Raw genomic sequence first — 27,707 nt, 5'->3', positions numbered from 1 at the left:
AATTCGCTCTATATGAGCAGTCCGATTGTGACACAATCATCACTTGCATCGAGTAGGATAAAAGCTTTGAGATAAAGAATTACACAAACCCGATGCACGAGTGATAATGATAACCTACATGCCCTAATGACAACATACTTGTACTACTTACATAGTAGTAGTAGTAGCAGTAGCAGCAGCAGCAGCAGCAGCAGCAGCAGCAGCAGCAGCAGCAGCAGCAGCAGCAGCAGCAGCAGCATCCGTTTGGTACTCCGGTCTCTTAGACCTTGACCTCTTCTTGCGTAAAAATTAATACTGCTGCTTGGTTGGTTATATCGGACCCTGCTTTGTTTCAAATGTAACATTTGTGAAATAAGCTAGTTGATAATGTTTAAAGACGAGGAAAATTTGGCAATGTTTGTAGATTTTTTGTAATAATTGAATAATTAAGATTAATCAGTTAACTCACGCTTTCCAGCGTGAATGAATTCGTAGGTTTAATGTTTTTATTTTAAACTGCTTTTGAATAACTCATTTAACAGGGTATAATTGTTGTGTAAGAATAAAACGACATACATGTTCGTCATTCATGTTAAAACTGTTCAATTGTTTAGTTACGTGTATTGCAACTTTTTCACTGTGGTGCTTATCAATGGTTCATAAAATACATAATAATTAAATCAAAGACTGTTTAGTTAATCCTAAGCTTTCCAGATTGAATTTGTAGTTTTATCTCCAGTTTTAATTTTTCTTTATGTTGGAGACTTTTTTGAAGTACTGGTCACGTTTTTGTAAATGACTGACGCACTTCCTCGAGTACATAAATACTTGTCATTTAGGTATGATTGTTTCTGTGGAGATGAAATGACATGTTCATGTCAATATTGTTCATAAAACATCGATTTATTAAGGTCCTAATTGAATAAAGTTGAGCTTTTCCTTGATGATTAAGAGATTAAGGTCATCTCGATGAAATTTTTTTATTGATCAAAAATTACAATTCTTTGTGTATTTTTGTTATTTTCCTATTGATGCAAATTGTATGAATCAGCTTTAGTGGAAATGTATTGTAGATAAAGACTTAGAAATACCTTAATACCTTTTGTGGTTTTTAAGATAGAACAATTTCATACATACATGTAGTAATAGAAATAAAATAACCATTAAAATGTTGAGAAAATAATTAGTGAAAAGTTAATAATTGGATATGTGAAAATAAAATGATATAAAAAATGTAAATCAGATTGATTACTTAATCCTACGCTTTCCAGAGTATTTGGCCAGGTTTATCTCTGGTATCAGTGCGGGGGCCATGGACTGTTGAGTCCATAGTTGGGCCATAGACTTTTTTGTTTTAGAGTCTATGTTGGAATGGGCGTCTCGTTTAAAGGTTTTACGCCTATGGTGGTTGGACTAGTTGTTTTTTGAAAGTCCACGTGTTTGAAGAGCTTACATTATAATTCATCGAGCACGCCTGGCATATGATTTTGCATGATTGTTGTATGAGAATAAATATGATTGATTTAGAGATTTTTCATTCTTAGTTAAGCAACCCACGTTGCTAAAACAATGCACTACTAAAAACGACTATATGCACCAGAGAAAACCGACCAATTTACGTTTCATGTGCGCCGTGTTTATATCTGATATTGTCTGCACTCATTGGCAGAGGTGGTTGAATACAGAGACTATAACGCCCCGAGTGATGATTAGTGAGTGCATAGGTCTTCGTTTTAGTCCTGAATAGTCGCAAAGTGCATAGTCTTCGTTTTAGTAGTGCATCGTTTTAGTTATGCCCCCATTTCACTGCTAGTCTATAAAATTCACTGCTTTTCACGGCCGGCCCGTGAATCATTTACGAACGAACCCTCGCAGTTGAATCCGTTGCACTTTCCGGAAAACTTTACGAGGCCGCACGCAAGGCGCGCTTTTCATCGCATCGCGTGAAACATGATTGGCAAAGTTTTGTGCCGCCCCGGTTCAGCCGGTCATTAAATGAAGCACAGTCCAGTCAGAGTCGGTCGAGCATAACAAGTTGCCATCGACCCGGGTGCTAATATTAGGAGTCCGACACCACGTACCCGGCATAGCGCGACTGGACCACAAACAGCCTAATAATTACAGATACAGATTAATTCTTCCAAAATCCTGACCCATAATCGGATTCGAACCACGGCGACTTGCAGTTTGATTTAAAGTGTGAAAGAGAACCGAAGCGAAATTTGTAAACGAGGTGATCCCGGTTGAATTGCGCCGCGGTGGGGAACGCTCCAGACGCAAGCGACCTCATGCGGTAATTAGCGCGCAACTCGGTGAAGACGCGCCAAATCTCAATCTCGGAATCTAGAAAACTAATTATTTCCCGCATTGAAACGATACAAACCCGTTTTCAAGGTACAACCCGATAACTAAACACCCGTTAAACCCTTTCAAATACGTTTTTCAAAGTTAACACGAGTTTTCTGATAGTTTAAGCGTTAATTTATGCGATTATTGGAATCTTTTGTTGTGTAAATCTCCCGCAGTAATCATAAATTCAAAATGGCCGCACTGGCGCCGTATATTCGATAATCGACTAAATCGGACTCGTAAGGTGCTATACAGGCCTAACTGATCTCACCCCGACCCTAAATTATGTAAGTGACGAAGCGAAATTATCGAATTCACTCGTATTTATCAGTGTGTTTCATTTCGAAGCTGGAATCTAGCAGAAATTCGAGTTTGAAATGAAGTGTTAATGGAAATTGCCCGTTTTTGAACAAAGGATCGATTTTAGGACCCGAATCCCAGCGGTTATCGCCATTTCTCGCCGAATTGTAAGAGCTCTGTAAAATCTTTATGATTTGAATGCCCGAAAAACGTCGAAATTTTCAGTTTTCTGATTGTAAATTTTCTCTCAGGCTGGAAAGATTTCCTTATCTGTCTGGTGCTGCCATCTACGCTATTTAGAAATTTACTCATCAAATATTTTCCATCTCTTTCCACGTTTTGTGTTGATTATCTTCCCATATTTGTTTAGTCTAATGTCACATCTGAAGTGTATCTTATATCAGGTTTCTCTCGTCAGATTTTCCGATATCTGGCTCTTAATTTAGCAGCGTCACGTGGACACTTACATCTCAGAATGGCGCCGTTTGAAAATTCTATTTTGAATGAATTTAGAATCTAATCTTTCTGTGAAAGTCTCTAGAATTAATTCATTGCGTTATTTCTATTCGGAATTCAAAGCCAAATGTATGTGGTAAATTTTGAGATGACTATCCCTTCGATTAGATAGTGCTGCCACCTACGCAGCTTTAAACCAATTTTGAAAAGTTCAGAATGAACAGATTAGAATAGAATAGACAAATAGACTCACACATTATAATCGTTCTATACAAATTTGATATTTATGTCTATTTTTAAAGATGTCAAAAAGAGGTGGACTTCGACCCAGGAGAAAATCTAAGGATATAGCGTTAGAAAACTTGTGCGAGACAATGGAACCGCAATACGTGATGGAACCTGATTTACAAATGATGTAAGTAACCCTGAATTATCAATCAGCGACCTGCATCCATTGTACCAGTGTCTGGGCGATCACATACGCTGTACAGTGTCTGGATGATCACGTACGCTGTACAGTGTCTGGGCGATCACATACGCTGTACAGTGTCTGGATGATCACGTACGCTGTACAGTGTCTGGGCGATCACATACGCTGTACAGTGTCTGGATGATCACGTACGCTGTACAGTGTCTGGGCGATCACATACGCTGTTCAGTGTCTGGATGATCACGTACGCTGTACAGTGTCTGGGCGATCACAATTTCTCAGCTACAAAGCTCTTGAAGGGTTAAATCCTGGCAAAAACTAGTAATCATCATTTTATAATATGATTGTTAAATCTTACAGGCAAGAAGCCGGCGATAATGACAGTGATTTCGAAGATCCATCTTTGAAAATTCGTCAAGTCGTGCGACAAGTGACTGCTGAAGAGGTAAATAGCGTTCTCTCCGTTCCAGGGCAGTAAACACATTTCACAACGCCTGTCACCTTCCCAAAAGTTTTCATCAAAACTAATTATGTGCCAATAATTGTGAATTTCAGACTGGTAAACGAGCAGCTGCTGGAGGAGGAGGAGGAAATAGAAAACGTCGTAAAGAAGGAGAAATGGGAGATGGGCAAGAAAAAGTGAGACGAGCTGCGGAGGATGGATCGATGTTTGAAATCGTTAAAGCTGGAAAAATGGCTTTACAGGTAAGGAAGCTTGTATACTGGTGAGGAGGCCCGTATACTGATGAGGAGGCCTGTATACTGGTGAGGAGGCCCGTATACTGGCGAGGAGGCCCGTATACTGGTGAGGGGCCCGTATACTGGTGAGGAAGCCCGTATACTGGTGTGGAAGCCCGTATACTGGTGTGGAAGCCCGTATACTGGTGAGGAAGCCCGTATACTGGTGTGGAGGCCCGTATACTGATGTAATAGATGAAGTGCTTCTAGATTGAATCAGATATCGTTAAACTTAGTAAATAAAGACAATTTTGGAGACCATTCTAAACCCGATGTTTGTTTGCCTTCAGAGCATATTCTGGGCTTTGCTGTTTTGCTTTGTGGTTTAAGTTAGAATGTTTACAGAATTCATATCTACCTTAGAACCCCGTTCCTCGTTTCCCTTGAATTTGACTAATGTAGAGTAGAAGTGAAAGCTATGGAATTGACCTCCATATTGTTTTAAGGGGCGTTAAAGATCTGTAGACTCGATATTATAGCCCCAGCAAGCAATAACCCCCATTATTAATATGTTAATGATTGAAGATGATGTTTTATTTTTAGACGGTAGTCGATGATTGGATTGAGACGTATAAACAGGATCGTGACGCGGCGTTACTCGAACTCATTCAATTCTTCATTCAAAGTTCGGGTTGTCGTGGTAAAATCACGCCTCACATGTACGCCGAGTTACAACACGCGGAACTCATCAGGAAAATGACCGAAGAATTCGATGAGGTATTTCACATGAATTAAAATTGCCCGTATAACTTTCAGCGACTGTGTTTCTTTTTATCTGGTCCAACTGTTCAGTCGAGATTCATCGCCTCAAAAATGACTGCCAATGTAACAACTTACATCAAGCCATTCAGATTTAAGACCATCTTAATCGTATAGCCACTCTTACAACTTTTGGACTTAATTGTTCAAAAACGGACTCTAATCTTAAGAATAACTCAGAAGATATAAGCCTTTCATTATCATTACAGTTTAATACTTAAAGCTTAATCCTCATCATCAATGCAGCGAGCATATAAAATATCAATTTGATTAATCTTGTTTTAGGAAAGTGGAGATTATCCGTTGATTATGAGCGGACCGGTGTGGAAGAAATTTAAAACGAATTTCGTCGAGTTTGTGACGACTCTGGTGAAACAATGTCAGTACAGTATCATCTACGATCAGTATATGATGGATAACGTGATTTCACTGTTGACCGGTTTAACTGATTCACAAGTTCGCGCGTTCAGACATACTAGCACGCTAGCAGGTACGTGATTTCACTGTTGACCGGTTTAACCGATTCACAATTTCGCACGTTCAGACATACTAGCACACTAGCAGGTACGTTTATGTGAAAGGGCGTTGGATCCTTTCACTGCGTGTACGATCAGCTCATCCCAGACTGTTTAGAAACTCTTTCATCAGCTCATCCCAAACTCTGTTTGGACCCCATTGTGCATTGCATCTATCTAATTGTTGATCAGACAAACTCTGTAATGAAAAGTGCCAGCGCATGTCTCAAACATAGTAAAATCTGAGGCAGGTTTCGATCAAAACGTATTTCAGTTTAGGAATAGAAAGTCTGGATTACTAAATCTCTACCAACTGCTTCTATCCAGTGAAAAGACTGTTACTCTGGAATAGGAAGAGTGTAGAGCAAAAACTAGGGGGAAATTTTTTCATGAAATTTCACCGAAAAAAGAGAGTTTCATAGAAGACAAAGTATCAGGTTTTCAAGTGGCTGGTATTTACAGTTGCTTGGCTGTTGAATATTCAAGTTCGATATTTCCTGCAAACCTGGGTCCAGTTTTTCGAGTTCTGGAGCCTGGTCGTCATGAACGAAGTATCAAATAACATGATAATAATGTATTTGCAGCGATGAAACTGATGACCGCTCTGGTCGACGTCGCGTTAGGTTTAAGCGTGAATCTCGACTACACGCAGCGACAATACGAAGCCGAACGACAGAAAACGTCGAACAAACGCGCGTCGGAACGTCTGGAAATGTTGATGCAAAAACGACAAGAAATGGAAGAAAATCAGGAGGAAATTCGCAACATGTTGACGTATATATTCAAAGGAGTTTTCGTGCATCGTTACAGGTAATAAGAACACTTTGCGTAATGACTGAGAGATGTGCGCATAGATAAATGTGTGAACTACATCATGGATAGAAATATTATGTGCGAACCCGCCATCTATCGACGTGGAATTTTACATGGCATTCATTTATGGACAATATTCGATCCTCGCGTGCTGTAGTAGGTGTAATATCCTCGCATACCAGGGTCCAGTTTCGCGAAAAAGTTTAAGCCTGAAACGGTTTAAGTTTGAATTGTAGTCCTGAATTAACCAATGGCAATTACACGAAAATTTGAGTTTAACTATTCTGTCAGAATATTGAGATGAAACTAGTTTTGGCAAAATGGTTACATTGTTGTTTTTCGTTGTATATTTTAGGGATAGTATCGGTGAAATACGCAGTATTTGTATGGCTGAAATCGGAGTCTGGATGAAAAAATATCCGAACATGTTTCTGGATGACGGTTATTTAAAATACGTCGGCTGGACGCTTTACGATAGGGTTAGTACTGTGAACTTCAACTTGAAACCAATCATCAGCAATAATTAAACCTTTCTCTACCCATCGGTTGTTAAGATACATAATAGTAGGCTTTAGATTGAAAAGTTTTGTAAACCAAATGAAAATTTCCAGTTTCCAAATCTGCTACAAAATAGCACATACAACGTAGATTGATTGTACAGCTTATCATATTTGACTTGGGCTGTGTATTACTCATTAGCTGGTGACTGCAAGATCCAGTTCTGCCATAATTGCCTCATCTTGTAGCTACTCATCTGAACTAACTCTGCTTCATTTTCAATGCTCATTAGCTCATTGTAAAGTTTTACAAGTCGTCCATATTTCTACAAAAGAATTTTAATATTGATAAATTCCGTGGTTGATTTTCAGAGCGGTGAAGTGCGACACGTTTGTTTGAAAGGACTTCACAATCTGTACGAGTCGGAGGAATTGGCTCCGAAACTGGAGTTGTTTACGAACCGATTCAAAGATCGAATCGTCGAGATGACGTTGGATAAAGAATACGACGTCGCCGTGCAAGCTGTCAAATTAGTTATCAGCATTCTCAGGTCGGTGCTCTTTAAAACGCGTTCACAGGGTGATCACGATCCTAGAACAGGGAAAACATGGAAACTAATTTGTGTCAAAGAAAATAGGAAACTTATTTCTCTCATAAACGTTGGGAATTGAAAGAAACCGGAAAATTATGTTCATTTTGAAAAATCAGCGACTGGCTGCCAAGTCCTTATGACCCCATGATCGATTGGATCCGTGTGACTTGGACCTGGTTTCATAGACTGGTATTACCTTTAACCCTGGGGCTAACTCAATTGAAAATGAATTAAGGTAGCCCCCGGGTTAAAGGTAATAACAGTCTATAAAAACCTGCCCGTGAGTTATGCTTAATTTAGCAGCATTGCATATTCTATGAGACGGTATAAACATGTTTTTCAGGTACAGCGAAAACGTACTGAGCGACAAAGATTGCGAAAATGTCTACGAATTAGTGTACTCGTCTCATCGCCAGGTGGCACAGGCCGCCGGTGAATTCCTCAACGCGAAACTGTTCCAGAAAGATCCAGAGTTGACTCGTAATTTGCCGCGTACGAAAAAAGGCAAGAAACGTAGTGAAAATACACCCCTGATTCGAGATCTGGTTCAATTCTTCATTGAGAGTGAGGTGAGTATTTAATAATTGTTTATATTTTTGGCAAACCGGGCATTGGACCCTTAAAATTGGACCCTAGGGTAGGTTTCAATTGTACATCCTTCAAGAAGAATAGCAATTTCAGAGAGCCTTTCTGGTCGAAATGAATGAGCAAGAAGAGTATTCCAGAATCAGCAGAAACCAATCGAAACCTGCCTGAAGATTCTTTCTCACCAGCTAATTAGCTATTCAGCTATAAGATGAAAATATTTTGTGTAAACTGTATTTTAGTTACACGAGCACGCCGCTTACCTCGTCGATAGTTTATGGGAAATAAACGATATGATGAAAGATTGGGAATGTATGACGGATTTACTGTTAGAAGAACCGGGTCGCGGAGAGGAACGTAAGTTAACAATAATACTGCTTCTTTCTACCAGGGGCTGGTTGCATAGTCATGGCTTAGACTTAAGACCAGTCTAAGACCAACTTAGTTCTATAGCCAATCTAACAACTTAAGACCAGTCTTAAGATTTAAGACCACTTTTGGGCTTAAGTCACGACTGTGCAACTGAACCCAGTAGTGTGGGCCCTGCATATATGTACTTTGTATCTGAGAGCTCTGTGATCGATTAAGGCTGTTTACAGAACAGCTTAGAATCAATTTAACGTAAATTGAGCATCATTTGTTCACATGAGTTCGAGCAAATGAATGCATCGTACACACGTTTACGAAAAGGTGTAGGATTTGATTGCGCAAATTTCAATTGCATTGTTAGCTGTTCGCCAGAGGTTAGGAAGCGTATATAACTTCTGTATGACGATATAAACCTATGATAATTTCAGCGTTGGACGATCGTCAAGAATTGAGTTTGATAGAAATAATGGTTTGTTGCGTGAAACAGGCAGCCACGTGGGAATCACCGGTCGGACGTGGACCGAATAAAAAACTCACTACGAAAGAAATCAAACAGCTCCACGACGACAAGGCGCGTCTCACCGAACATTTTATCGTATCACTTCCTCAACTCGTCGTCAAGGTAAGAATTATCAAAACATATTTATTGGTTCTCGGGCTCCCATGACACCCTTATTCCTGATTATGAATAGAAGGGATTGTTGACAGGTTGAAAGAAAAAGGTCTTAGTCTGCATCTATTCAATAAGGTCTTAGTCTGCATCTATTCAATAAGGCAAAAATGTTTGAGGGTTATAACGTTTGTAGCATGCTGAATTTTAGCTGGGAGCTAATTTCTTTTAATGATTAACTCTCAAGTTGTTGTTGTTGTTTTATTTAGTACGTGGCTGACGCGGAAAAGTTGAGTAATTTGCTACAAATTCCACAACATTTCGACCTTGAAATCTACACTACGAGTCGACTGGAAAAACATCTGGAACTGTTACTGAAATATATACAAGAGATTGTAGATAAACACACCAGTACCGAGGTTAGTACTGTCAGTCTAGAGGGACAGTTCAGATACACCAGTAGGCCTACAAACATTGGCCATACCGGCTTACCTAGGATGGTGTTTCCCTTTACCTGTACTCACTTGCCAAAGGCGGCTATATTCTTTACTTAGAAGTGTTTCTTCTATGCTCACTACCCAGAGACGGTTCATCCACACTCGCTGCCCTTTATCTATGAATTTGTTGAATATGAAATATTGTATATTGGTGTTAAAGATGTTTAGTCTATAATCGTCAGGTGTTGGAGGCGTGTTCGAAGTGTTACGAGGCGTTCTGTAATCAAGAATTCGCGATCGCCGGAAAATGCATCGTAACTCGTAGCACTTTGATTGACGGACTGATCGAGAAATATCGCGAGGCGTATCAGGATTATTTCCAAGAGGTATTTAAGACTATTACATTTTCAATGAAACGTCACTGATCACCTTCACTCGCTAAACAATTGATAATGAGTTAATAAGCTCCATTTTACATATTTTCAGGGAGAAGAAGCCGATGACGAAGAAATTTTCTCATTAGTCGCTTCGTTGAAACGAATATACGCGTTTTATGGGTAAGAATCTTAGTAGTATATCTGCTGTATGTTCGTATGTGTGTGATCGTATATGTATGTCTGTCTGGGTATGTCAGTATGTGTATGTTTGTGTATGTCTGACTTAAGATATTTCTGATGAACATGAAAAACTAGCAAGGTGTGGCCAAATCTACTTTTACAATCAGTGGTTCCACAAGAATTCGCCAGGCTTGCTTTGTAGCCAAGTTGCATTAGCGATCGACAATCCTATCTTATTTTTGCGTAAATTGTCACTGCTCCCTTATATCAACAAATGCTTTCATTTACCCCTTTGAAATCATTGAATAAACATGCCCATCTTTAGAACCATTTTCATTAACATTGTTAGGGTTAGAGTGCCGTATTGGTACAATCTGTATGAAGTTTTAAACTTATCCAATCTTTTCACAGATGTCACGATCTGACGAAATGGGGTTTGTGGGTTTCGTTTTTCCACATCGTCAAACAATCGACCGATCCGACGCAGATGCAGATTCCCGTCGATATCGTGTGCCGCGCGATCGCCTGCTGTTCGATGGCGATCATGTGGAATCTTCATCGTCTCGACGAAACCAACCCTGACAAGGTACTTGGATCGCGGAAACATTGTTCCTGAAACCATGTTCCTCGTTTCTCTTGAATGCACGCGACACAGAGAAATATTCAGAAACATAGTACGATAACCACACTCAAACGTGGTGAACGGTTATAAAGATTAAACCCACTATCTACAGATTAAAAGAATTTAAAATCAAGAATTTATTTATTCGAACAATCTAAAATATATAATAAACACGACGTTTTGATCTCACCCTAGAGATCATCGTCTGTTGTGACGATCACCTGACGATCTCTAGGGTGTGATCGAAACGTCGTGTTTATTATATATTTTAGATTGTTCGAATAAATAAATTCTTGATTTTAAATTCTTTTAATCTGTAGATAGTGGGTTAAATCTTTTTATTCAGAAACATGGTTCCCTGCGTATTGTGCGTTGGGCTTTAATCCCTAAATTATCTAGCCATTTGGCTCCGCAGCATTTACGTACAAATGAAAATACTTAATTATTCAATGATATTTTTTCAGGGTGAAATGAAAATGTTGAATAAACGACTGGATGAATTTATGATGCTGTTACAGGATCTGCTGTACCATCAGATGGATAAAATTAACGAAGAGGTAGGTGCCAAATAGACTTCATTTCTCTTGAAAATATTCACTCATTCGTTTTATCAATTTAACAAAATAGGCGTTTTACTTATGATGTCGAAGTTTGCATGTCAACCAGTGCTAGAGGCAGGCATAACAGCAGAATCCCTACACCAAATATTAGGGCCCAAAGCTTGTTTCAGGTGTTCATTTCATTGAGATTGAGGAATTCATCATAAGCAACTAATCAACTACTGTGTTGTCTATTGAAACCGGCCCCAGTCAATTATAACCTTGATATAATGAGGACCCTGCACAGCACTGGCTATTGCACAAACTCAGAACAACAGATACATCCTCATATATGCGCAATCATTGGATGTGAGAAAATTAGAAAATATTTTATTTGAATCTGTGAAGAATGCCTGGTATATCCTCACTGGCCACCGATTGAATACTTGCTTGGTTTCTGATGTCGGGTCCCTAGTACAGTTAGATCATTAGCGTATTTAAATGAAAAGATAGTTAAATTTTCTCTTAAATTTCAGGCATTTATCACTATTTGTGATTTACTGATTGTATTCAGTAAACATTTAGAAAGCGTTCCGGCTTTGAAACCGTTAATCTACGAACCGGATAAAAACATACAAGCTCAACTCGGCAGTTTTCTCTCCGATAAAGTATTCGTCGAAGATGATGATGGTAAGTACTACTAGAGGGCAGCACTGTATGAACTAAAGCTCATATCTTAGGCCCTGTTAGATGGTGCTCTTCAGGGAGAAGGAATTTTTGCCGTCACAGAGATGGAAGGGTTGGCAAAAACTTACAAATGCAGCAATTGAAAGAGAAAGTAGTTTATAACTTCCAGAAGAGCATTATTGAAAAGAGCCCTTGAATCTAATGCTAATTCAGCATTTGTTTATGCTATGAAGTTGTTCTGAAGTTGAGGGTGAAGTTTTCACAATGATTCGTGAAATCATCGGCGATGAGTATTTTATTTTATCATACGTACCCGTTATAACAGTGGGATTGCTGTGTTTGATTTTAGATGATATCGATGAGAATGTTAAAATCGAAGAGTTACACAATCGACGTAATTTCCTGGCGTCGTTTTGTAAACTGGTCGTCTACAACGTCGTACACATACGAACTGCAGCCGATATGTTTAAACATTACATGAGGGTAAGAGAGTTAGATAACACTGAATTCACACCTAGTTAGATAACCCCTGAATTCATTTTGGACTCTGAGAATTCATTTTTGCACTTAATGTTAACGAACTTGCCTCTAATACATCTTGAATTGATGAATCGATTTAATAAGACTTACGTTAGGATTCGATATACTCGGAAGTTTTTTTTTCTTTTCTAGTTTTATAATGATTATGGAGACATTATCAAAGCTACGCTGGGAAAATCAAGAGAAATCAATAAAGTCAGCACAGCAAAAACACTCGCACTTAGTTTAACATCGGTAAGTATCGAATGACCTGACGATATCCGACCTGATGATATCCACCCTGACTATATCCAACCTGACGATACCCAACCTGACGATATCCACCCTGACGATATCCAACCAAAATCTAAATATCTATCGTTATTTATTTGTTTGTAGTTATTCAAAGAACTTCAAGCCGAACAAGGAATAAATCTGGATCGAATGTCAGACGGATATCAATCGATCAAAGAATTGGCGCGAAGATTCGCTCTGTCATTTGGTCTCGATCAAGTGAAAAACAGACAGGCCGTCGCCGCGATGCACAAGTAAGAAACGCGTGAAATCTTTTTCGGCTTTTTCAGAATAGACAATTTTGTTTTCAATTTGAAACGCCGGGCTGAGTTGTTGTCTGAGATCATAAGGTTGTTTGATATCGAACCAAAATGTGCATAGGCTTAAGTCTTAAGATTGGTTAAAGAACTAAAATGGTCTGATCTTAGATTGTTAAATTGGCTATTGAACGGAAATAAGTTTATAGTCTTGAATTGATTGGCTAAAGACTGCTTTTACATTGTAAGTTTGGTTACTAAACCAAAATCGTCTGGCCTGAAGTTGATGGGCATTAGAGACCGAAATGGGCTGGTCTTATATGCTTTAACTGTACAAATTTGGTGCTGGGTCCATGGCTCAGTGTTTTCAATAAGAGCCAGGTCCCAGACCCATCTGTCGTTTTTTAAGGACCCACCTGTCTTTTCAAACCAGCTTTCGTTTCGGGGCTGTGACATATTATGGGACCCTCCTGTTTTTCGAAGGGACCTGGCTTGTTGATTTCTTAGTGAAAACACTGTGGCTTTGGGTGATTGATCAAAAGGTTACACCTCTCCTGATTGGAAACTCAAGATATTTTATTTGTTACAGGGAAGGAATTTTGTTCAGTCTGAACCCGTTGGAGAATCCTGAAGATCCGCGTGGACCTCCTCCAAATCTGGCATTCCTCGAAATTCTGTGCGAATTCACAAATAAACTAATGAAACAAGACAAACGCGTCGTGTAAGTTAAATAGTTAATTAATTGTTTCTCTTAATAGTAATTAGTCTTAGTGATTAATGTATGTCCCTCTTATTTCGCAGTCTTACTGAACTATCTTCCCCTCATCACTCCTCTCACTCTCCCTCACCGCCTCTCCTTCCCATCTATATCTCACTCCTCTCTTCTTCATCTCTCCTCCTTTCTGCTTTGCATCTCTTGTTCCCTTTCTTATTTCCTAATCCTCTCATCTTTCTTCCTCTACATCCTCCTCCTTTCTCTTCATCTCCTCTCTAGACGCTTGCTGCTTGCGTATTTATCATTTGTGTGTAGAAATTCTAACGCAATTTTTCAGTTTGAAATATCTCGGTAGTGTAATCCCTGTCGGATTAGTTATCGAACAAAAACGGTATTAAACATAGTTCGAATCGTTAAACAATTATCCTAGTTTATGCGTTGATGATATTTTTTCATTGTTTTTCCGTTGCGTTTTAAGCCTATCGCACTCCAATGAGTTTGTATCTAAGATTCAGACTGTAAACTATAGACGTTTCGTTTCAGTGTTTGTACTATAGACCTACGTTGAATACGGATTGGGGGTAAAATTTATATAGTCCATCTATGACAAATGTTGATGACGTTCCATTCAGATATCTCATTTAGCAGATTGGGACAGGCTTTACATTTTACACTTAAACTTGCTCAACACGTTCGCTACTGACGACGAGCTCATTACTGATCGTTCTGATTCACTGTTTGATATTTACACTGGCACACAGGAATGATACAGTTCCTGACTCTGCTTCATTCTCATTGGTTACAATTTCAAACAAAGCTCGACTGTTTAAAAGCTACAGTTCCAGCGAACAGTGTTTTAAGTCAAGATCTACACAATGACTCAAAACAGTGATGACTGATGTATGTAATGAGACGACTTCTCTGATGACAAGTTTGACTGCGTTACTGTTCAATATTGTTTTTTTTTATTTAATTTTTTTAAATAATGAAAAGAAATACTTAACAGAGAAAGCTTATCCAATTCAATTTCCTAAAAATCCTAGCATCTCATTAACCGGAATGCTTTCATCAATCGCACACTAAGGTCCGAATTAAGCTGGCTGTAATGAGGAATGATTAAGTATGAATATTAATGTTTGTTGTAGTGTAATGTACCTGGATAAGCATTTAGCCGGTGGTATGCCGTCGACTAGGAGCGAAGACTGGGCGCCTCTGTTAACCTACAGAAACAGTCTCGTACAGGGAGATACCGAACCGACGATGAACCCGACGATGAAGAACCCGCCCGGGCGACCTCCGAAAGGCGGCAAAAAGCGTGGAAAACAACAACACGATGGTAAGTTGATCCCTTTAACCTATTAGCACTCAGCAATCTAGTGTCTATTCCTCCTCTGAAAATCCACATCTAACACTACAGAATCAGCTAATATCCTGTTGATTTTCTTTTTTAAGAAGTTTGTGTCACTATATTTTCATATGATATAAGATTTGATGAAGGCAATCAAAATCATGACCTTTCGCCCATTTCTAATTGTAGTATATGAACCCCAGACTCCGGCTCCTGGAGAACCACTCTCAGCATCCACAGCTATAAAACGACCACGAACGGAAGGTGATCTCAGTGATGAGGCGTAAGTTTATTAATTATATTCTCTTACCTAACAAACCAAATATACAAACAAATAATTAGATTGTTGTTTGTTGAAAATATATCTTACTTAATCGTGAAAGTAAAACATCTGGAATCGCTAAGCAATCGGCAGTTAATCTGTATCAATTCTGGTTAAAAAGATATATCATTTGTAACAATAGGACGGTTGCTATGACGATCGCTCAGATGTCTCAAGGCGCGTGGTTAGATCCTCAACAGGCAGACGTCTCCCAGCAACAACAACAACCACATGAACAGACGTACAGTCGCCGATCTAATCGGTAAGTTGCGTGATAAACTACTAGTCAAATCTATTCACTCTTCCCCATCCCTTGTTGCCTGCTGTTGTACATAGCATGTCATCTTTCCTGAAGTAGCAAACCTTTCATAAAGTTTCATCAATATTTCTCCGAGGTCAGCAGTGGTGTTAAACGGACTTGTACTGAATGTGCAATAATCGTGTCAATTTTGATAACACAAATTTAGGGTTTCGCAGAGCCAGGACGAGAGCCCGGATATCGGGCAGTTCTCGAGCCCGAGTCAACAAGAGAAAACGGCGTCCGATACCGGTCGTCGTAGCTACGGTACGCGCAGGCGTAAATGTAGCGTACCGCAGTATCCGATGCGACCGATTCGTGAGATTCCTGATGTCGCCGAGAATATAGAAATCGTCGACGTAAGGCGTGAAGTTCGATCCGTCCCCAACTGCCAGGGTCGGTCCTCTCCTCAGCTGTGGTCCCTTGAGTCAGTTGAGTTTACTGCTCTCAACTGGGAATCATTGTGATTGCATTCACGCTGGGTTAAATTCAAAATATTCTTGATTTAATCCCTTCCAATCTAGAACAAACTCTGCATTCACTCTAGCAAAAATTCCGTTCTGATTTGGTCCATTCCATTTTAGAACAGAGGATAGTGTCGATGGGGCTTTAGTATTTCAGCCTTGAGCTCATTGATTTCTGGTATTTCAGGCCCTGGCAGTTGAGGATTATTCCAGTTGATTTTAAAGCATGCTTTTCAGTTCGTTAGAATATTTCAACATTCATAAAACCTTCAATACTAACTGGAAACAACGATTTTTCACTAGACGTTTCTTAACTAAATACATTCCATTTTGAATGTGTTCGATTATTTTACAGTAGACTCCTCTTAACTCCAATACAAAATCAATTCACTCAAACACAAATCTCCGAACCATTGCAACAAAATGTCAAAAAAACACCATCGTCTAACTCAATTATCTCAATAACAACTAGTCCCAAAGTAATTTGAGTTATGAGAGGTCTACTATAGTTGTTAACTAATGAATAAATTGAAACCGAGTTGGTTTAGTAATACATCAGTATCAATCTATAGCCTTAATCAAGATTCTTTATTCGAAATGACTCAGAAATTTTATCAGCACACTCGTTACAACTTCACACTACAATCAATAGTGATTGTCCTGGTTACAGATTGATACAATGGAACTTAAGTTCAGTTGCCATACCTGGGACGATCGTGTTGATGACTAATCCTAAAGCCATACTCTGTTGGCGTTAACATCCGTTCGGTCTTAAGAACACCGATGTCACATCTCGAGGTCGGGTCGCTGATTCAGCTGAAACTGGTTTGTCGGATCTCAGCTACGCTCTGGTCACCTGAGATCCACAATCATTTGAAAGCTTAAGTCATCACATCACTGTTCGTTAAGATCGGTCACATAACACAAACTCCCATCTGATCAGTGATACATGATAGACTTAAACCGGTCTGCGATCGGTGTTAACAATATTTTGTACACTTCCCCGCCTGAAAAATCAGCGACCAATAGCCGACGATCAGGTTGGATGTTAGACGACCTGAGAAAGGCTTCGTAGTAACTTACAATCAGTAGATTGAATTGTAAATTTGTTTTATTATTTATTTTACAGGAGGACGACGAATACTCTTTCCAATGAACCGTTCTAGAAAACGACGGCAGACGTAATATGAATCACAGCTCGACAATTTCTATCACTGACACGGAGTTTTAGTTATGTAGTCTTTAAAAACCGATTGATAGGTTGAACACTTCGAAATCGTTGATGTTTGTATGCGTTACATAGGGATCATTCATTTATTAAGTACGCATACAATTTGAATTTCTCAAACCCCCTCCCAGCCCTGTACACAAAATCAGCCATTATTTCATGTACATTAAGCATTACAGTACGCAATTGCACTTACCACCCCCTCCCCTAATGCGTACGTAATAGGTGAATGATCCCATACTACAAATAGTTACCTGGATGAATTGTTCAATGAGGAGTAGAAGACTTCTATGTGTGTATTACTTTGAATATTTATCGAAGGTTCAATGATTTTGTTCAAGTGAATAATAAGGACTCCTAAAACCTAACCTTAGTTCGATACTAGCGATATGTCGCATGGTATGAACTAAAGGGGGCGCCATACTAAGATGAGATGTAAATATATTTTTGTCGTTGCATTTGTTAAAAGAAAACTAAGATACCGTCGTACGTAAAAAAACCATTTAATTCATTAATTCTTTCATTCGTTCGTCTATTTAGAAAATAGACGTCAATGTAAATTACTCCATTTCATGTCACATGATATATTTTGTATTGTTGTTAGTTGAAAGGTCAGATAGAACGAACATGGGTTAATCATCCATTTTATCGGCAGGTTTACAGATTTCTTTAGAATCTAGCTGAGTTTAGCTATCATCATCACAATTTTTTGTAACATCAAAGTGATGAAAAGTGAAATGTCTGTGAGCACTTTAGTAAAATACCTGATAACAGAACTTGAAACAAATTTGATCATCGTTGAATGTACAATAGGCCTATAGTGTCAAATTTCCGTATTGTTTAGAATTGTATATTTGATGTAACCAGGGAGGTGGGTGGGGTTGAGAGTCTGATGTAAATTGATGTTATCAGGGAGGTGGGGGTTGAGTCTGATGTAATTAAGGTACATACATTTTTAGGATGTACTCAACGTGAAATAAGCGTTAATCTGTAAAATTCATTTTCTTCTCCATTTATGAAAAACATGTGTTGTTTATTTTTTGTTATTTGTATTCGATGTATGTGTGAAACATTGACGACCTTCAAACTTTTCATTATGTCTAATTATATAATATAATATTATTATGTATTTAATTGATTTCGTTGTTCATTTATTTGATGGTTTCGACAAATCCTGCATACGATTTCTGAGGACGCGCATTTAGAGTCGATCACAGAGCTGAATTTAGAATCTCGCTGGAGGAGTAAGAATTCGCGAGTCGGGTTCTCTTACAGTCCAGCGGTCCCTACGATTCGTCGAGGCGCAAGAGATGATGGAAAATCAACTGATGCAATAATCAAACCAAATTCTGAGCTGCACCTCTTGAACTTTCAAAACGTAGAAAATGAAATCATTTGCTCGTAACATATTGAAAAAGAGGCAGAACAAATGGCTTGAACATCATGATCGAAATCCTTCAAGAAATTTAACATTCCAGTGCAGATTATACACACTTAGATCAGAACTTTATCTAAAACCTAATGGTCCATTTTTCAAAAAGTTTTATAAGATTTGTTTTGACGTCATTTCGAAAATTTGCACTGCCCATAAAGATGCAGGCGTTAACCCAGTGATTGGCGTTCATTAAAGAGACGCCGACGCAGTACCCCGCAACGAGAAAAAGGAAATAATATTCGTATTCGCAATGTCTATAGTAGAAATCGGAGGTTTTTCGTATTGAACCATATTCTAAAAATAGAATTGTTATAACTGCGAATAAAAGAGAAAGGGCCACGAATGCGACAGATGTTAAAATTACTAAAACTGTTATCTTCTTCGCTGTGACTTGCTTTTTAGTATCAATGACTTGTTGAGTTGAGTCCATGCTTGCGGAACCTCTGACGCCAACTACAATCATACCATTCGCCACCGCTATTACAAGTATTGGTAAATATAACGACATCGTGTTGTTATAGTGATGGAAAATTGTATAAGCGATATCATCTTCCAATACGCAAGCTGTCCATGTGCCAAATTGATCCTTATTAACGTGAAAAGTGGCCCAAGTCCCTTCAATCAAGACCAGTATACCGATTGTACCCGCCGTTAGTTTCTTCGCCCTAGGCACCGTGCATAACGTGGCAGCTTGGAGAGGTTTGTAAACCGCTACTGCGCGATCAACTGTCATCAGCACCAGAATCCAAATAGCTGCTTGTTTTGGGCAATCCTTGTGGAAAGCCTTCACGATACACATAACTCGTGTGAATTTAACACGGTATACATCCATCAGATAGGGCACTTCAATACCCACAATAGCGTATAAATCGGCAATCCCTAAAATCAACATGTAGAAATGGCACGAACTGTGCGACGCCTTTCTGTAAGTGCCCAGGACTATGACAACTAAACCAATTAGACTTAGGGCAGGGTACGCCCAGGCTGGGGCTTCTACTATGTAGCTGGTTATTGGTGTTGTCCAACTCCACTTCTCGACCCAACAAAATTCACTTTCATTCGCATTCCCGTAATAGCCCATCTTCCTCTATTTCCTGTAAAAATATTCGTCTTAGAAATTGTGTCTTCATTCCCTACCAAGGTATAGTAAAGGTAGTCAAATAGCTATTTCATTTTCGAAATGATTTACATAGAATGAGATTCAGGGGAACAGTTTTTTGTATCAGTTTGAAGAACAGTTATAGGCCCCATACGGCGAATCAGTTAAAAGTGAGTACGTACCTTCCTTTAGACAGTGCCCAATTTCCAATGCTTGTTTGAACAGGCCCTATACGTAAAACTCGAATACACGTCTGAGATTTGCCTTAAGATCGCGGAATATGAAGTCAATGGCATCAACCGATCAACTTATTAATACTACATTAAAAAGATGACGATGATAGTTTGTTTTCAACCGATGAAAGTGCATCATGACGTACCCCGGTTGAGTAAACTACCGACTGATCGCGCTAAGCGAAATCTGAAATACGCAATGCCAGATACGCGTATGACTGCTTGAAAGAGTTCCTTACATTATCACAAAATGTTGCCTATTGTGTCAATTAATTACGCATCGAAAGTGATCACGACTGAAAGAAGCTTTAGCAATAACCATCTCTTTTTGATCATCGTTCGCCACACCCTCCTAGTACAGCTTTATTCTCCTCACGATAAGACAATCTAACGTAGGGTTTCATTGGTAAATGTTTGTCCTATTGTTTCATTGGCAAATTTTTAGAAGTGAATGTATGCATAGCTCTCAAAAAGTAGAATGTGATATATTTCGCCTCGTCACAACAAAATTCGACGTAAGAACAGCGATATCAAGAACGAGAAGGAAAAGTTACAATTTATTTCTCAATCAAAATCCCCATATAGATAAATAACAACAATAAAATTCATACAAAATTTGGAATGCTTAATTTTACACAATGAAGCTATTGTATTGTACCATTTCCCATTTGTATAGGGGAACCCGTAACAACCACTCAGGTAGTCAGAATACCGCCAGTAAATTCTATTCCTGTCACAGTGAAGACTCAAAGTGAATTTGAATATACCGGTGTGTTGTGGACCATAGCACGTTTATTCACCTGGCAAACGCTAGGGTAACTGCATTTATTAAACAGGCCAACACTAGGGTTTCTGCGTTTATTAAACAGGCCAACACTAGGATTTCTGCGTTTATTAAACAGGCCAACACTAGGGTTTCTACGTTTATTAAACAGGCCAACACTAGGGTAGCTGCGTTTATTAAACAGGCCAACACTAGGGTTTCTGCGTTTATTAAACAGGCCAACACTAGGGTAGCTGCGTTTATTAAACAGGCCAACACTAGGGTTTCTGCGTTTATTAAACAGGCCAACACTAGGGTAGCTGCGTTTATTAAACAGGCCAACACTAGGGTTACTGCGTTTATTAAACAGGCCAACACTAGGGTAACTGCGTTTATTAAACAGGCCAACACCAGGGTTACTGCGTTTATTAAACAGGCCAACACTATAGGGTTACTGCGTTTATTAAACAGGCCAACACTAGGGTTTCTGCGTTTATCAAACAGGCCAACACTAGGGTAACTGCGTTTATTAAACAGGCCAACACTAGGGTTACTGCGTTTATTAAACAGGCCAACACTAGGGTTTCTGCGTTTATTAAACAGGCCAACGCTAGGGTTACTGCGTTTATTAAACAGGCCAACACTGGGGTTACTGCATTTATTAAACAGGCCAACACTAGGTTTCTGCGTTTATTAAACAGACCAACACTAGGGTAGCTGCGTTTATTAAACAGGCCAACACTAGGGTTTCTGCGTTTATTAAACAGACCAACACTAGGGTAGCTGCGTTTATTAAACAGGCCAACACTAGGGTAGCTGCGTTTATTAAACAGGCCATCACTAGGGTTTCTGCGTTTATTAAACAGGCCATCACTAGGGTTTCTGCGTTTATTAAACAGGCCGACATTAGGGTTACCGCGTTTATTCAGCAGGCCAACACTAGGGTTTCTTCATTTATTTACCAGGCCAACACTAGGGTTTCTGCGTTTATTAACTAGGCCAACACTAGGGTTACTGCATTTATTATACAGGCCGACGCTAGGGTTACTGCGTTTATTCAGCAGGCCAACGCTAGGGTTACTGCGTTTATTCATAGAACTCAAATCAAAAACTTTGATTTGAATTCAATGAAAGTGCGGTTACTGCGTTAACCAGTTTACATATTTTTTATTGTGGATGCAGTCAACAATCCAACGAAATTCAATTAAATTTATATTTATTTCCTGTCATGGGAGTAAACGGTCTACTTTTTGCTTGAAATTTCAATTTAAGAAACTATTGTCTCAGGTCATTCAGTTCATTACCTGCAACGCTTCATCTTCCAGAACTAGATAAAACTTCAGCTCAGGAAGTTTCAGCTGCAGAGCGGTGACACGGGGAGTTATCAGTCTAACCTTCACCTTCCCGGGCCCGGCGTTTTGTTGTTATGTAATCTTCATTTTCAACTTCTGATTACTCACACTCTAGTCACTGGTATTGGAGGGTCAGTAGTTGAGAGCTGGTGACTGATAAAATGGCATCGGTACTGAGAAAAGTTCGCTGGTATTTCAAAGGATCAAAAGAATACACCAAGTTAGTGCAAAAATGAAAGGGTGATGTTTATTTCAAAGAAAATAAAAACATATTTACATTTCGTTCCTCACATTGAATTTGAATTACTCAGTTTCTAAAATTTTTACCACCAGGGGAGTTGAATATTGAATAATTTATAATTTAATTGTCTATTACATTTGTACCTATGTGGGCGCCCTTACGCTTGGGCACACCTACACGTACGCACCCCTACGCATGGGCACCCCTATGCGTGGGCACCCCTACACGTGGGCACCCCTACACATGGGCACCCCTATACGTGGGCACCCCTACGTGTATTGTTTTACCACAATTGATTGCAAGTAGCTATATGATTTACATTTTCTACGATTGTGGCGAGTTTCAACGTCATAAAACCCTGAATTCCTCTTGTAATAGTGTGAATACCGGGTATGCATGGTTCCTCATGTGATATTCTCTGTTCGAAGGTCTGGTTACGAGAAAGCGTGTAAGAATTTTAACGCCGCGGATCTCGATGTGGACGCGACTGGTAAAAGTTTCATGATAACTGGAGCAAACAGTGGGGTCGGTAAAGCTACTGCTCAGTTCATAGCTCAAAAAGGTAATTATAGATAACAGAGAGCAGCCTGCACCAGTCTCTTAGATGTTGTTAATATCTATTGTTGATAGATATAAAATCACTCGGCAAATATATGTGAGCGACCAAATCGAATGTGGCGACGATTGTGAAAATTAGGGCGATATACAGATAATAAGCGGCCAAAAACCTTCTTTCTAGTTAATAATATCATTTTGAAAACTGCTGCAATGAGTTCCTCCTGGTCATGTACTTAATCTGACTGTGGGTAATCTATAATCTGTAAATCAATGGAACTGCATCATTTATGAGAGGTGCCAATTTCCTTTGTCTCCCCAAAAGCCTTTGATTTAGTACAAATAAACATTGGACTCGGTTCAACAATTCTTGTTTTAGTTTTAACTTAAAATTCATTAATTTCTGATAGTACAATAGTAAAAGTAAACTGTGAAATTTAAGTGGGTACGAACGATAGTTGAACCTTTAAATGATGTTCAAGGCTCCTCTTGATGTTGTTTGGATATTTCGTTTTTAAAAGGTGGAACTGTACACATGGTCTGTAGAAGCAAACAGAGAGGGGAAGAAGCGCTGAATGAACTTAAAGCTAAATCTTCTAATCAGGTACATAAAATTACGATGAAAGTTTATACAAAAGCAGGAATGAATCAACAGCCCGTAACCATCCCTTCAGAGGAATCGCCATTTGTAGCGTGAAGTTTTGATTGCTTTTTGAAAGTGCGCGATGAAATGTGCTGAATTTGTAGTGCATTTGTTAGTTCATTTTCATTCAAGTGTCTCGAGGTGAAGTCTTTGTGACACCTGTGAAGTGAAGACAGTAAAATGTCCGGTGTTTTATTTCATTTCGAATTAGAAAGTCTGTACAGTCAGCTTTTGAAAGTGTATGGACGATCGCATGAATGATCCGTAGTTTGTTTGTAGTTCGTTTGTTTGTGCAGTTTCAATTAGATACGTCTCGAGGTGAAGTTCTGAACGCCTGTGAAGTGACTGTCATTGGCTGTAAAGAATCCAATATTTGAATGGGTTCAGTCAGTCAGTAAATTTATACCGGCATATTTATAGCAGCATACATTAGACCATCTTCACCCGTCAAGGGATTTGAACCCACTACGCTAAAGCTGTTCGCCGAACCCCTTGACCTCACGAGTAGTTTGAGTCGTTAGTAGCCGACCAGAATCCGGTCGTACCAATCACAGCGCTTGTAACAAACGACTTTAGGCTTCTATTGGTTTTCCCGTTAAATGGACCAATCACCAAACTTTTTACTGAACAAGGAAGTATTTCTCAAATCAATATATGACGTCATGCGCAACAGCGCCAGTAATGAAATCACGCTTCGTTGGGCCAGGGGGCTGGTGGAAGCAAGTTCGGGAGTGATACCGGACCCCTGGCAAGTGAGGATGACATCTTCTACCTTAAGTTAGATGAAGCAGGATCTGTGAAATGACATTCATCCAGAAACTAATTTAAGTGTTATAAGAACTTGTCATGTATTTTTTTATTCAAATGCATGATTGATTATTTTTAGGAGATATATTTGCACGAATTGGATTTGTCCGATTTGCCGGCAGTCGCCAAATTTGCTCAGGAATTTCAACAATCGGGCAAAACGCTTAACGTACTGGTAAGAGACATCGCCTTTAGATATAGAAACTGACGATATTATTTTGCTCTACTTCGATCACGCGATCGTATTTTTCATTTTAACAGGTAAATAATGCCGGCTGTATGATCAATCAACTCGAAAAAACGGCGGATGGAATTGAAAAAAACTTTGCCACAAACACTTTAGGTAACCTCGAGAAAACATAAAGAGAACATGGAGTTTAAAGGCGCAATTTCACAGGGAGGTGAATTGGCCCGGGTCAAACTGGGGTTAGATTTGGTCATGTTACACTTCTGGAACCAGTTAGAATTCCGTATTTACGCGGAATAATTTGATCCGTGCTGAAATTTGGCACTTGTCGGGTTCCGAAGTTTTGAGGTCGAACCAAGTTTGGCCGTTTTCAAACAGGCACTGATGTATTTGGCACTAGTGTAAACGTTAAGCCCTGATAAGAAAACGCTTGTACGATCGTAGCCTAAGTTACAGTAAACCCTTCTTTATCGTTTAGATCATTTGTGAGGGATGAAATAATGTATCAAAATCCGGATTAAACCAATCCCTATTATATGGGGTCGACTGTAGTATGCTACAGTACCAGTAGTAGTTTATATTCATTATCAAATTGTCTTTTATTTTGGGGTATTTTTTTTTCAGGTACATATTTGTTAACGAAAGGATTGATTCCAGTCCTACGACAACAGCCAAAATCTAGGGTTGTAAGTATTTGTGGGGGAGTCATTGCGGTGATGTGGGAACCGGTTTCAATAGAATTTAGATTTTTGACATAGGATGATTTTCTCTAAATATCTACGCGTTATATTACAGGTAACAGTGACATCTGGTGGCATGTTGACGGAGAAATTAAATCATTCAAATCCTCAACTTGACAATGTAGCGTTTAGCGGAATAGCGATTTACGCTCAAAATAAACGGCAGCAAGTTGTAATGACTGAAGAGTGGGCCGAACAGTATCCTGATATTCACTTCTCTTGTACTCATCCGGGCTGGGCTGATACACCAGGTATGTTAATGTCTATTTCAACCTGACTTGAGAGCATTCCGGGTGGCCTAAATAGGTAATTTTTGGTAGTACATAAACGATAATGGTCTTAATGGGACCAGAAAGGACTGGCAGTCGGTCTAAATCATCATTTTTTAATCCATTAGAAACTGTATTGAAGGATATCCAAAAAGTGTTCACTGAAAGGGGTTAAATGAAGAGAAGTGACTCCATAATTTGAAAGTTTAACAAAATGTTTCCATGCCTACGTACCAAACTTCAGTTGGTAGGCATGGAGACATATTGTTAAACTTTCAAATCATATAGTTTCTTTTCTCTCAGGAACCCCTCTCAATGCAGACTTCTTAGATATCCTTCAATACAGTTTAAAGTGGATTAAAAATATTTTAGGTCAGCTGCCAATGCATTCTGGCCCTAATAAGACTTTTATCAGGTATGTACTACCAAAAGTTAGCTAGCTAGGCCACCCAAATTGCTCTCAAGTCGGGTTGAAATAGGCAGGGATCGAAAAAAGAGGGGGTCAGTTCAAATGTATATATATATATACAGTCTAGGTTAGGTTAGGAACATCGAACCCGCTTCTAATGCCCGGCGTGGCTCTTGGCGGGTTGAGGGTGTTAGAAAAAAGGTTAGGTTATAACAACGTAAAACAGGTCAGGACCCTGAAATTTTATCTGAGGACAGTACATATGCGAGGTGGTGCTGAATAAAGTATGCTTACCTTCAGGGGGGGAGGGTATATAAGAAATGAATGATCTCTTGTATGGAAATGGTACGTAGGTCATTGTCAGTTTGTAGGTCTGTTGTGCCGCGATGAGGCTGATGATTGATACCTACACAATGATGGCACTCGCCGCCACCAAATAATATATCCTCATTTTCATTTTCAGCTGTTCAAATGTCGATGCCGGAATTTTACGAAAGTAATAAACACAGACTACGTTCAGTTGAAGAAGGTGCCGATACTATGGTATGGCTTTGTTTGGCGGATTGCGCAACATCGTTTCCAAGTGGTGAATTTTATCAAGGTATCTGTCACACTGATATAAGTCACATATTTCATAATCATATTTATATCTATTTCATACTAATTTCATAAGGAACGGTTCGTAATATTTCATATCTCTTACTACATGGAAATGCTTAACAATAATACTAATATTAATAATGTAAATAACTTATGAATATAGCATTTATATGTGCTTTAATCGTAATCAATATGTGACATTACTCAATATGTTTTCATAGTAATTAGCTCTAGTCAGTGCTCATCAATAATTAATTAATGTCTCTCAAATATGTCACTAGGTGTTAGTTCGTTGAGTCGTGATGTCTACAATTTTTCTGACACCTAGTTCTCATATCATACTCATGATTCTTTATATAAAGACTATTTAAAGTTAGAAAGATGAATATTAATTTTAAAAAGCTCGCTCAAACGCTAAGCCGTCTACACTTGTTTCGTAGGTGTTGCCTCTATCTCTGTTAAACGTGTAAATTTACGCCGGCGTTTTTGTATTTTGTAGATCGTAAAATTGAACCGAAACATTTGTACCTCGGCGGATCGAGTTCTAGTAAATCGGATCAGCAACAATTCATGAAGAAAATCGCGGAATTGGTCGCTAAATACTGAAGTGAATCTTAGATATTATTCTTGAATCCTACGTCCTTTATTCTTTGTCAAGCACTGTTAAAGCGCGAAGAAAGGTTTGCAACTATGGGATCAAATACGGTAGCTTTAATTCGGCTTCTTTCAAGTCAGAATTATCGCATAACTCAAGCACAAATAGTAGAACCTTATTTAGTCTATTTTCTGACTCCAATTAACACATTTCTCAGGACAAAAATCACTATAGGCCAAATTGAGTGATCAATAAGGAAAAATTAACCATTGCAGATTATAAGTAGAAAATTGATTTATGCACACATGAATGTAAAATGATATGCCTCACTAAAATATCTATTCAAATGTTTGTACCTCAAAATAAATGATTTGATATAAACTGTGATTAAATTATATTGTTATATGTAACAAAGTATTTTTGTCTATGAATAAAAGTATATTGTTGTTTATCACCAAAAAAATAAAGCAGCAATTTTGTTTTGTTTTAAGGAATTGGT

The 27,707-nt window shown here is 38.8% G+C and overlaps 2 protein-coding genes across 5 annotated transcripts; both read left to right on the top strand.

Moving 5' to 3' along the window:
- Positions 1 to 2,313: 2,313 nt before the first annotated feature.
- On the top strand, positions 2,314 to 18,353 carry LOC141910940 (cohesin subunit SA-1-like). Of its 4 annotated transcripts, none has more exons than XM_074801827.1 (27): positions 2,314 to 2,373; positions 3,387 to 3,499; positions 3,875 to 3,959; positions 4,070 to 4,219; positions 4,796 to 4,969; positions 5,297 to 5,501; positions 6,111 to 6,336; positions 6,695 to 6,818; positions 7,209 to 7,387; positions 7,773 to 7,998; positions 8,257 to 8,371; positions 8,812 to 9,005; positions 9,263 to 9,412; positions 9,673 to 9,816; positions 9,917 to 9,987; positions 10,399 to 10,573; positions 11,074 to 11,166; positions 11,685 to 11,838; positions 12,185 to 12,318; positions 12,508 to 12,609; positions 12,754 to 12,902; positions 13,495 to 13,626; positions 14,766 to 14,956; positions 15,158 to 15,251; positions 15,433 to 15,552; positions 15,758 to 15,947; positions 17,182 to 18,353. In XM_074801827.1, exons 2-27 carry the CDS (start codon positions 3,387 to 3,389, stop codon positions 17,206 to 17,208), a joined length of 3,717 nt encoding a protein of 1,238 aa, XP_074657928.1. In that variant the 5' UTR covers positions 2,314 to 2,373; the 3' UTR covers positions 17,209 to 18,353. The 4 variants fall into 4 exon arrangements, with proteins under 4 accessions (XP_074657928.1, XP_074657930.1, XP_074657927.1 ...); XM_074801829.1 differs by lacking the exon at positions 2,314 to 2,373 and adding an exon at positions 2,530 to 2,615; XM_074801826.1 differs by lacking the exon at positions 2,314 to 2,373 and adding an exon at positions 2,976 to 3,032.
- A 3,745-nt stretch (positions 18,354 to 22,098) lies between these two features.
- LOC141910826 (dehydrogenase/reductase SDR family member 12-like) lies at positions 22,099 to 27,604 on the top strand. The gene is made up of 9 exons (XM_074801665.1): positions 22,099 to 22,382; positions 22,832 to 22,965; positions 23,480 to 23,562; positions 24,488 to 24,583; positions 24,670 to 24,751; positions 25,220 to 25,281; positions 25,391 to 25,586; positions 26,477 to 26,614; positions 27,113 to 27,604. The coding sequence occupies exons 1-9, from the start codon at positions 22,324 to 22,326 to the stop codon at positions 27,217 to 27,219; spliced, it is 957 nt and encodes a 318-aa protein (XP_074657766.1). The 5' UTR covers positions 22,099 to 22,323; the 3' UTR covers positions 27,220 to 27,604.
- Positions 27,605 to 27,707: the final 103 nt, after the last annotated feature.

This window comes from Tubulanus polymorphus, chromosome 9 (genome assembly GCF_964204645.1).
Source record: "Tubulanus polymorphus chromosome 9, tnTubPoly1.2, whole genome shotgun sequence".
Lineage (NCBI taxonomy): Eukaryota > Metazoa > Nemertea > Palaeonemertea > Tubulaniformes > Tubulanidae > Tubulanus > Tubulanus polymorphus.
This window is presented reverse-complemented; position numbering and strand designations above follow the sequence as displayed.